This window comes from Bathycoccus prasinos, chloroplast (assembly GCF_002220235.1).
Source record: "Bathycoccus prasinos chloroplast, complete genome".
NCBI lineage: Eukaryota > Viridiplantae > Chlorophyta > Mamiellophyceae > Mamiellales > Bathycoccaceae > Bathycoccus > Bathycoccus prasinos.
In genome coordinates this window covers 1-10,230 of record NC_024811.1, presented here as the reverse complement: position 1 = coordinate 10,230, position 10,230 = coordinate 1, and the positions used below count along the sequence as shown (strand labels likewise).

Here is a 10,230-nt window from a genome sequence, read left to right as displayed (position 1 = left end):
TAACAAATCCGCCATGTTCTTCAACCGGAGCAGGCGGCGTGAAAATGGAAGCAAAATCAGAAAATACAATTTGTTCTTATTAATGACACTTAATATAATATAAGTAGAAAGTCAAACAACTGATAAAATTGAAATACCAGAGGATTTTTACCATGTTTAAATCAGTATTTCCGAAATTTAATAAAGAGTCTTTTAGTCAACGCTTGGAAAAAGTTCCGAAAGAGTTTCACAAATATATGGTAGAGCAACAACGTTTTATCCGTCTTCGTCAGTCAGCCGAAGCAATTCTCAAACGTAAAAAGCCTTTACTTGAAGAAATGGTTTCAAAAGTACATGATCACGAACGTAAAAACATGGATGTGTATGTTTTACAGGATTCAACATTACCGCGTGATCTTGTACTCATCTTCCGCCGCGATAAATCGGGCGCATACAATAATGTCTCATCACCTGAAATTGATCGTCTGCGAACAAAGATTCAACACTGTAAAGAAGAGATTATTAGACTTCAAGAACAAATTTATCCTCGTGGAACTGAAAACGGACTTTCACCCGAAGAGAAATACGATCGAATCCATCCTAAAGGGTACTATAAGAACGAAGCCGCGACTCGACGACCGACGAAATTAGAACATGATATTAATACTACTGAATTCTCAGTTTGGGACAAGCCCGATACTCGAACGCCATTCCAAAAAGGTGATGAACCAGTACTTTCCGATTTAATAAAAGCTGGGGTATATGTATATCCAGTTCGCCCAGTAAACTGGAAAACACCGACCGATGTTGAAACACCACCAGAACGTATTCATGTAACCTACTGTGATCATATTGAAAATACAGAGGAGACTTCAGAATCAGATGAAGGCCGTGAAAACTAATGGTCTTTCCCAAGTTGCTCAATATTTTTTAAATAGAATTAATTAGGCGGTGCCCAGATTCGAACTGGGGGATAAATGATTTGCAGTCATCTGCCTTACCACTTGGCTACACCGCCTTGGTGTGAGAATTGATTATTCTAAAGCCTACTTGAATTGCACAAGATTTTCAATCAAAAAACCCATTCAAAATGGTATCACGTCCCAGAGGCGGCGTACCACTTGGGTCGTACTGGATTTTTTTATGAGCCTTTTTCGCCAAAACTCAGCGTTTCCAAATTTAGTGGAAACGCAACGTAATAGTTTCCGTCGTTTTCTTGAACGTGGCATTGGGGAAGAATTACTCGCAATTTCAAAAATTCATGGGGATCGTGCCCAACGCGTTCATAAACAAAAACTCAAAAAACTTCAAACAACAAAGACCGCACCTACGGAATCTTTTTTAGATAAACGCTTAGCTACCGAAGCCGTAGAACACCGCGACTTTACGATTGAATTTAAAACTGAAGATTACTATTTTAAACTACCAAAACATACACCTGAAAGTGCCGTGGCAAATGTGACGACATATGAAGCCCCATTGATTGTACCAGCAATTATTCGATTCCCACTTTTACGTCTTTCTGCGTATGTACCCGTAAAATTTTGTAATCTTCCATTAATGACAACATCAGGGAATTTTATTATTAACGGATCACCACGTGTAGTTGTGCACCAAATGGTACGCTCGCCTGGTGTGTACTTCAAACGTCAAACGGATGCCAAAAACCGTGATACTTTCATGGTGAGCTTCTTAGCATCCTATGGATCGTGGCTTCGTTTTGAAACAAAACGTGGTCCACGAGTGGATAACATCATGTATGTCAAAATTGATAACTTACGACCACTCCCATTAACACTTTTACTGCAGGCTGTCGGGTTTTCATATGCTGATGTTATTGACGCAGTTTATGACCCATTGCTATTAATGGATACACGTGATGCAGTCGGGTGGGTGAAATCTCGAAATGAGGCACTCATTGTAATGATGAGTTTACTTTTCCCAACCCGTCCAGCAACCGTAAAAGCTGGTAAAAAATTCCTCTATGATACACTTTTTAATCCACGCCGATATAGTTTTAGTAAAGTGGGCCGAAAGCAAGTTAACCGTAAATTACGCTTAACACGTCAAACCGATTATTTAACTTTAACACCAGAAGATCTTTTAGCTGGAGTCGATTGCCTTATTCGTTTAAAAGCAGGGCAAACACATTTATTAGATGATATTGATCATTTAAAAAACCGACGTGTTCGACTCTCCGGTGAATTAATTCAAACGCAATTCCGTATCGGGGTGAATCGTTTAGAACGTGTGGTAAAAACACGCTTAAATGATCCCGCTGTGGCAGGGTCTTTTTTCCGAGACCCAATCGAACAAGCGCTTCTCGCACGCAAAGCAAAAAAACGTCGTGCAATGAAGCAAACAAAAACGGGAAGTCAGCTTACCCGTAAATTACACGCCACAGGGCGCATGAGACACTCAAAAGAAAAGCTGCGCCAAAAAAGTAACGATATTGCTGTAAACTCACGCCATGCTCGATGGACCTCATTTGTCCGTACGTCCGTTATTTCATCTACAATGCGTGAATTTTTTGGTTCAAGCCAATTATCACAATTTATGGACCAAACAAACCCCTTAGCTGAAGTGACACATAAACGTCGTTTAAGTTCACTTGGGCCGGGTGGTTTACACCGTGATCGAGCGGGACTTATTGTACGTGGTATTCACCCAAGTTATTATGGTCGTGTGTGTCCAATTGAAACTCCAGAAGGAAAGAACGCCGGTTTAGTTGGCTCATTAGCCTCGTTTGCCCAAATTAACGAGGATGGTTTTGTAATGGCCCCTTACTATAAAATGCAAAAAGAACAAATCCGACCGAATACCCAAGGATTCTTTTTATTAACCGCCTGTTATGAAGATCAAGCTGTTTTAGCCTCAGGTGATGTCAATTTAGCAAAACCACGTGTTTCAACACGTTTACGCCGTGCCTTTACAGAGCATGCTCCGAAAAAAATTGATTACCTTGGATTATGTCCCATTCAATTTATGTCAATTGCGACTGCGCTCATTCCTTTTTTAGAACATGACGATGCGAACCGTGCGTTAATGGGATCCAATATGCAGCGTCAAGCGGTATCCCTTCTTCGATCGGAACGTGCATTTGTAGGAACTGGGTTAGAAGGTCGTATCACACGTGATTCAGGTAGTTTACTTGTTGCGAAACAAACAGGATATGTGACATATGCAGACGCACAACGCATTGAATACGTCACACCAAAAGATGACCCAACTGGAACACAGTTTAAATTAATTGCACATAGCGTGGAATTAGAATCCTACCACCGTTCAAACCAAGATTCATGTCTTCACCATCGCCCATTAGTCGAAGCAAATACATGGGTTCAAAAGGGAGATTGCTTAGCCGATAACACCGCGACATTCGGTGGTGAGTTAGCTCTTGGTCGAAATATTTTCGTTGGCTATATGCCATGGGAAGGATACAACTTTGAAGATGCTGTCCTTGTAAGTGAACGCTTAGTGTTCGATGATCTCTTCACCTCAATTCATATTGAACGATACGATGTTGAAACAGCCCGTTTACAAGATGGCCAAGAGTACTTTACGCCGGCAGTCGCCAATAGTGAATATTTAGATGAACTTGGAATCGTAAAAGTTGGAACATGGGTTGAATCTGGGGATGTCCTTGTTGGAAAAATTTCGCCACAAAAAGATTCCGAAACAACGCCAGAACAAAAATTACTCCGCGCCATTTTTGGCGGTACACCACGCCAAGTAAAAGAGACATCTTTTTGTGTGTCACATGGAGTGTCTGGCCGAATTTTAGACCGTCGTTTTAACTGTACATCGAAAAAATTTAATGCGAAAGAAGAAGCGAATGCCTTTGAATCCACAGGGGAAGTATTTATTTATTTAGTCCAAAAGCGTCGTTTACAGATTGGTGACAAAGTAGCAGGGCGTCACGGAAATAAAGGAATTGTGTCAAACATTCTTCCACGTGCAGATATGCCATTTGTTCAAAATGGCCAACCTTTAGACATGGTTCTTAACCCATTAGGAGTACCATCACGTATGAACGTGGGTCAAATTTTTGAATGTCTCTTAGGATTAGCAGCCCATACATTAGAGAAAAACTTTAAAGTTGTCCCATTTGATGAAATGCACGGGGATGAAATTTCGCGAGGCTTTGTCTATCAATATTTGTATGAAGCTCGCTTAATGACACAACAAAAATGGTTATTCCGACCAAGTGCACCAGGAAAAACCATTGTCTTTGATGGGCGTACCGGTTCACCATTTGAACAACCTGTCACTGTGGGTTACCCATATATTTTAAAGTTAGTTCACCTTGTAGATGATAAAATCCATGCGCGTTCAACTGGACCATATTCATTAGTGACACAGCAACCTCTTGGAGGCCGTTCAAAACACGGTGGTCAACGTCTTGGAGAAATGGAAGTTTGGGCACTCGAAGGATTTGGAGCAGCCTACACTCTCCAAGAACTATTAACGATTAAATCGGATGATATGAATGGTCGTACTGACGCATTCATGGCTATGATCAGAGGAACGCTTTTACCGAAACCAGGAATCCCAGAATCGTTCAAAGTCCTTGTTTCTGAATTACGCGGGTTATGTCTTGATATGACACTTTCACAAATTCGATAAACCTTATTTTCTACCGCTGTCTTATGAGTACACAATTTATTCAAATTCAATTAGCTTCGCCTAATGAAATTGCCCGTTGGTCACAGCGGTCACTTCCAACAGGGGAAAATATTGGTGAAATTCTCAAAGCGGATACCATTAATTACCGTACGTTTAAACCTGAACGTGGAGGGCTCTTTTGTGAGAAAATTTTTGGGTCCACAGTAAATGGAGAATGCACTTGTGGTAAAACCAAGCGCCGCCAAAACCGCTCAACACCAGTAGATACATCCCCTGAAGACGACCCAACAACTATTCAAGAGGTGAGCGTCCCTAAATCCGTGGTCGAAATTTGTCCATATTGCCAAGTGGAGCCCACAGATGTGAAAGTGCGACGTTACCGAATGGGTCGAATTACATTACGTAAACCCGTGGCCCACATGTGGTATTTCAAAAATACCCCTAACGTATTAGCAAATTTATTGCCGATTAAAGCCAAAACAATTACAGAAGTAATTTATTTCTCGGAATATTCCGCAAGTTTACCAAACGCTATCAATTACTGTGTGCATCCCCATTCTATTTGGGCAGTAAACCAATGGAAGCAACTCTCATCATTTTTTGCAGGGACCCCACAACGATTACTTGATAAACCTGCCCCATGGAATAAAGATCAAATTATCCGACGTGCTGGTTTACAATCAATTGAAAATTGTGGTGCACAAGCAATTGAAACCTTTTTACATAATATTGATCTAGAGTTTTTAGAGCGTGTTTTAACTGCGAAATTTAAATACGAACTCCAAAAGCAAGATGCTCGATCAGTACAAAATGAAATTGACAGCCAAATTGCCGCTGCTGCTGCATTAGCCGTACCCGCTGGTATGGCCTTAGAACAGAAACAACCCACACGTCATCCAGTCGCGACAAATTTCCGCCAAACCGCTGAAGACATTGCAAAACATTCGTACTTTACAAAATTTGATTCCAATATCGAAAAGACTTTTTGGCAAGAGGATGTCACTAAAATGTTAAACCGTCGAGTCGACGTAACAAAATATGACCGTACCTCACAAAAAACTCATGGAATGAGTAGAGAAGTGCGTCAATATTCGAAGCGTCTCCGTTGTATTCGTGGGCTCTTACGAAAAAATATTCGTCCAGAATGGATGATTATTTCTCTCTTCCCAGTATTACCACCGGACTTACGACCAATGATTCAAATGTCAAGTGGACGCTTTGCAGCAGCAGATATGAATGATTTATATCGACGATTAATTTACCGTAAAATTCGCTTCGATAAATTCATCAGTTTATTCGATCCAGAATATTTGCCAGATTTATTAATTCGACATGACCTTGTTCTTTTACAAGAAGCCGTCGATGCAATCATTGACAATGGGCGTCTTGCAAAACCAATGATGCGTGCAAATCGTACACTTTTTAAATCATTAACCGCGGTTATTGAAGGAAAACAAGGACGATTCCGACAAAATTTATTAGGAAAACGTGTGGACTATTCGGGACGTTCTGTAATCGTTGTTGGACCAAAATTACGGTTACACCAATGTGGACTACCACGTGAAATGGCACTTGAATTGTTTCAACCTTTTGTCATTCGTGCATTATTAGCACATGCAGATGTAACCAATATCCGTGCCGCCAAAAATTTAATTCAGCGCCGAACACCGCTCGTTTGGGAAACACTTGAAACGGTGGTGCATGGTCATCCAATTTTACTGAACCGAGCTCCAACCTTACACCGTCTCGGAATTCAAGCCTTTGAACCGATTCTCTTACCTGGCCGTGCAATCCAATTGCACCCACTCGTCTGCCCAGCCTTTAATGCCGATTTTGATGGTGACCAGATGGCTGTGCATATTCCCTTGTCCTTAGAAGCTCAAGCCGAAGCCCGCCTTCTTATGCTCGCAACTCATAACTGGCTGTCGCCAGCAACAGGTGAACCAAGTATCTTACCAAGCCAAGATATGATTCTTGGGTTTTACTACTTAACGGCTGCAAAACCAACAGAAAAAATGACGAAACGTCGTGCACTTCGACAACACCGTAAAAAAGACAAAACAATGAACCAAGGGATTTTCTCAAACTTTGCTCAAGTTTTACAAAGTTTTTCACTTGGAAAAGTTCAGATGCATGACTGGATTTGGGTACGTTGGCATGCGGGTATTCATACAGATAGCCCCGAGCCACTCCAAATGCTTTTGTCCCGTTCTGGCCAGGTGCGTACAGTCTATAAAAACTATATTATGGAACATTCAGCGCTTGAAACCCGAGCAAGCCACCCAACGGATTTTGTGACAGTCCCTGATATGACAACCGCAATTCCAGCGCCAAGTGCTGCAGCACCACACGCGGAATTTTTTATCCGAACAACACCGGGTCGTGTTATTTTTAATAATCTTTTGTATGAAAACCTTTTTTTGTAACCGTACCGTCGATAAAAATGAGATGAAACGTTTAATCAAATGGGTTCTTCTCACTTATGGAACGACAAAAACAACACATCTTGTTGACCAATTAAAAACGATGGGATTCCATTATGCCACAGCAGCCGGAATCTCTCTTGGAATTGATGATTTACGAGTGCCGCCAGTAAAAGCAGCATTTATGGAAAATGCGGAAAATGAAATTTATGAAAATGAAATTCGTTTTAAGCGTGGCCAAAGTACTGCTGTCGAACGTTTAGAAAAAGCACTTGATATTTGGAATACCACAAACGATAGTTTAAAAACTGAAGTAATTGCGCACTTCCGAGAAACAGACATTTTTAACCCCGTGTACATGATGGCATTTTCTGGAGCGCGAGGAAATATTTCACAAGTTCGACAATTAGTAGGAATGCGTGGTCTCATGGCTGACCCCCAAGGTCAAATTATTGAATTTCCAATTCGACGTAATTTCCGTGAAGGACTTACAGTCACAGAATATATGATTTCATGCTACGGAGCCCGTAAAGGACTTGTAGATACGGCACTTCGTACAGCAAGTTCTGGTTATTTAACACGACGTCTTGTCGATGTAGCACAAAGTGTAATTATTCAACAATTAGATTGTGGAACATCAAGTGGACTTCCCGTTAAGCCAAACCCGAAAACAATTGAATCTTCATTAGTCGGGCGTGTCTTAGCCGAACGTATTGTAGATTCCCAAACCGGTAAAATTCTTGGTCAAAAAAACCAAACTATTACACCACGTCTTGCTACAAAATTACAACATCGAGCAAGTGTACGAGTACGGTCCCCACTTACGTGTCACTTTCATTCTGTCTGTCAACTTTGCTATGGATGGAGTCTCGCAGACCAAAAACTGGTACAACTTGGGGATGCAGTAGGTGTTTTAGCAGCACAATCTATTGGTGAACCAGGAACCCAGCTAACCATGCGTACATTCCACACGGGTGGAGTATTCGCAGGAGAGGTAACAGAAAAGGTTTACGCACCACACGCGGGAATCGTTTTTTATAGTGGAAAGCCCCGCGGCCGTAAAGTTAATTCAAGATATGGAGAAACAGCCTTTCTTACGTATCAAAGTCTTAAGTTAAAAATTGTGAATGGGGACCATAAATCAATTCTAGAATTTCCACCCTTAACACTTTTATTCGTAGCACCTGGGCAACCCATTTCCTTTCATCAAACATTAGCCGAAGTATCTCGTGTTGAAACCTTAACTTCGCAAACAACAAAATTAGTAACGGATCAGCATGATGAGAGTGGTACAATTAGTGACCGCTCGAGCAAAGAATTTTTGGCGACGTTGGATGGCCAAATTTATTTTTCGACCCTCCCTGAAAATGTAAAACACACAAAAGCTGCAAAATGGTATAAAGGGCGAGATGTTTTAATGTGGATTCTTGCTGGAACACTTATCAAGCAACCAACAAAAATTGAAGAAATTGAAGAAACCATTGAAAAACGTCCAGGCGATTGTTATACCACTGGATTCTATCCCACAATCAATGCAACGCAAGAAAGACATGTCTTGCAACAAACAAAACAAGAATCAGGACATGCGTTCATTAAACGTAAATATACCACACTTCAAAACACTGAATATTGGGGTCCACGTCAACAACCCAGCGTTGCCCTTATTCAAAAAACAAAAAAGAGTCTTGCTCCGCCAGAATCTTGGATTACACCCACCGTGCAAACAACCCAAGCTAATTTTGGCTTACGCAGTTGGATGCCCAAAAAAGTACGATCAAAGCCAACCAAATACGGCGCGCAATATGAAGGGTTAGTAGCAATGCAGCCTCAACCAGTAAACAATGTTGTCTTCAAAACACTGCATGAACAAAAACAAGTGAGTGAATCGCACGACGCTAATCCAATGCTGACAACACGCACTTCTGGGACCTATGCCACTACGGGTAAAAAGTTAATCTGCCGAAGTTTATACGCACAACAGAAAAAATTTGTATTACAAAAACCGAAGATTAAAACATCGGCTCAATTACGCCCAGCTGCAACCCATTTAAGTTTTCTCCCACCGTTCGAACCTACCCAAACAGCTGCTGCAAAACGTACACTTTTCCCATTTGACCTCCAACGAAAAGCGTCTGCCTATGCGAAAGCGCCGGGAGAAATTCGAGTATCAACACTCATGTTAACGGAAACCGACCAACAAGTCTTTTCAGTAAAAAACAAAAAGGTCTGCGTAAATGTTGGCGATTTTATTCGTGTGGATGATTTACTTACAACAACACACCGTAGCCCAGTCTCGGGACAAATTATTTTCCTAAGTGAAAATTATATTGTAATCCGACATGTGCAACCGTACCCATTACCAAACCGTGTCGTAACCGAATTAAAAGTTAAAGATGGTGATTTAATTAAAAAGAATAGTGTTTTAGGGCGCTTACAATTTGAACAATCGGATGCAGGTGACATTGTCCAAGGTTTACCAAAAATTGATGAATTACTCGAAGCGCGTGAACCAGTCGAGAAACGCTTTTCGGGTATTCACTTTCAATTAGCCTGCTACTGGCGCAAATATTTACGTGTCTATGGACCAACACACGGGTGTACACGAAGCTTCGAACAACTTCGTGCACTCATTGTGAATGAAATTCAAGAAGTATACCAATCCCAAGGTGTATATATTGCCGATAAACACGTTGAAATTATTGTCCGTCAAATGACAACTCGCGTAATTATTCTTCACCCAGGATCAACAGGCTTATTATCGGGTGACATGATTGATATGTACCGAGCGCAGCATTTACGTCTTGTGGATCCACAATTAAAATTCCGACCTGTACTCCTTGGAATTACACGTGCGGCCTTAACAGCAGAAAGTTTTATTTCGGCAGCGAGTTTCCAGGAAACTAAACGTGTGCTTGCAAATGCCGCAATTAATGGTCAAATTGATTGGCTTACAGGATTAAAAGAAAACGTAATTTTAGGACGCTTAATTCCAGCCGGAACAGGTTTATATTAAGCAACAAACCCACGGTGGAGGCTTTTTAAAAAGCCTCCACAATGGCGGAAGTTGGACCACAGATAAAAGGTTGGCTTAGTACTACCCGTAAACAATCCACACTCAATTGTTTTGATAGAATAAGGCAAACGGTTCGTTTGCAATTTGCCTTTGTAAATTAGCTAGAATGTGCTAAAGTAAAGGTACACC

At 41.2% G+C, this 10,230-nt stretch overlaps 4 protein-coding genes and 1 non-coding gene across 5 annotated transcripts; 4 read left to right on the top strand and 1 right to left on the bottom strand. All coding sequences in view use genetic code 11, as the record gives it.

Annotated features, from left to right (window-relative positions):
• The first annotated feature begins 152 nt into the window (after positions 1 to 152).
• Positions 153 to 881, top strand: BathyCg00314 (n/a). Its single transcript has one exon. The coding sequence runs from the start codon at positions 153 to 155 to the stop codon at positions 879 to 881; it is 729 nt and encodes a 242-aa protein (YP_009056863.1).
• Positions 882 to 925: 44 nt separating this feature from the next.
• On the bottom strand, positions 926 to 997 carry tRNA_Cys_GCA. Its single transcript has one exon. It is a non-coding gene; the product is annotated as a tRNA-Cys (tRNA).
• Positions 998 to 1,122: 125 nt separating this feature from the next.
• RpoB (DNA-directed RNA polymerase subunit beta) lies at positions 1,123 to 4,605 on the top strand. Its single transcript has one exon. The coding sequence runs from the start codon at positions 1,123 to 1,125 to the stop codon at positions 4,603 to 4,605; it is 3,483 nt and encodes a 1,160-aa protein (YP_009056862.1).
• A 23-nt stretch (positions 4,606 to 4,628) lies between these two features.
• Positions 4,629 to 7,031, top strand: RpoC1 (DNA-directed RNA polymerase subunit beta). The gene has a single exon. The coding sequence runs from the start codon at positions 4,629 to 4,631 to the stop codon at positions 7,029 to 7,031; it is 2,403 nt and encodes an 800-aa protein (YP_009056861.1).
• A 22-nt stretch (positions 7,032 to 7,053) lies between these two features.
• RpoC2 (DNA-directed RNA polymerase subunit beta) lies at positions 7,054 to 10,041 on the top strand. Its single transcript has one exon. The coding sequence runs from the start codon at positions 7,054 to 7,056 to the stop codon at positions 10,039 to 10,041; it is 2,988 nt and encodes a 995-aa protein (YP_009056860.1).
• Positions 10,042 to 10,230: the final 189 nt, after the last annotated feature.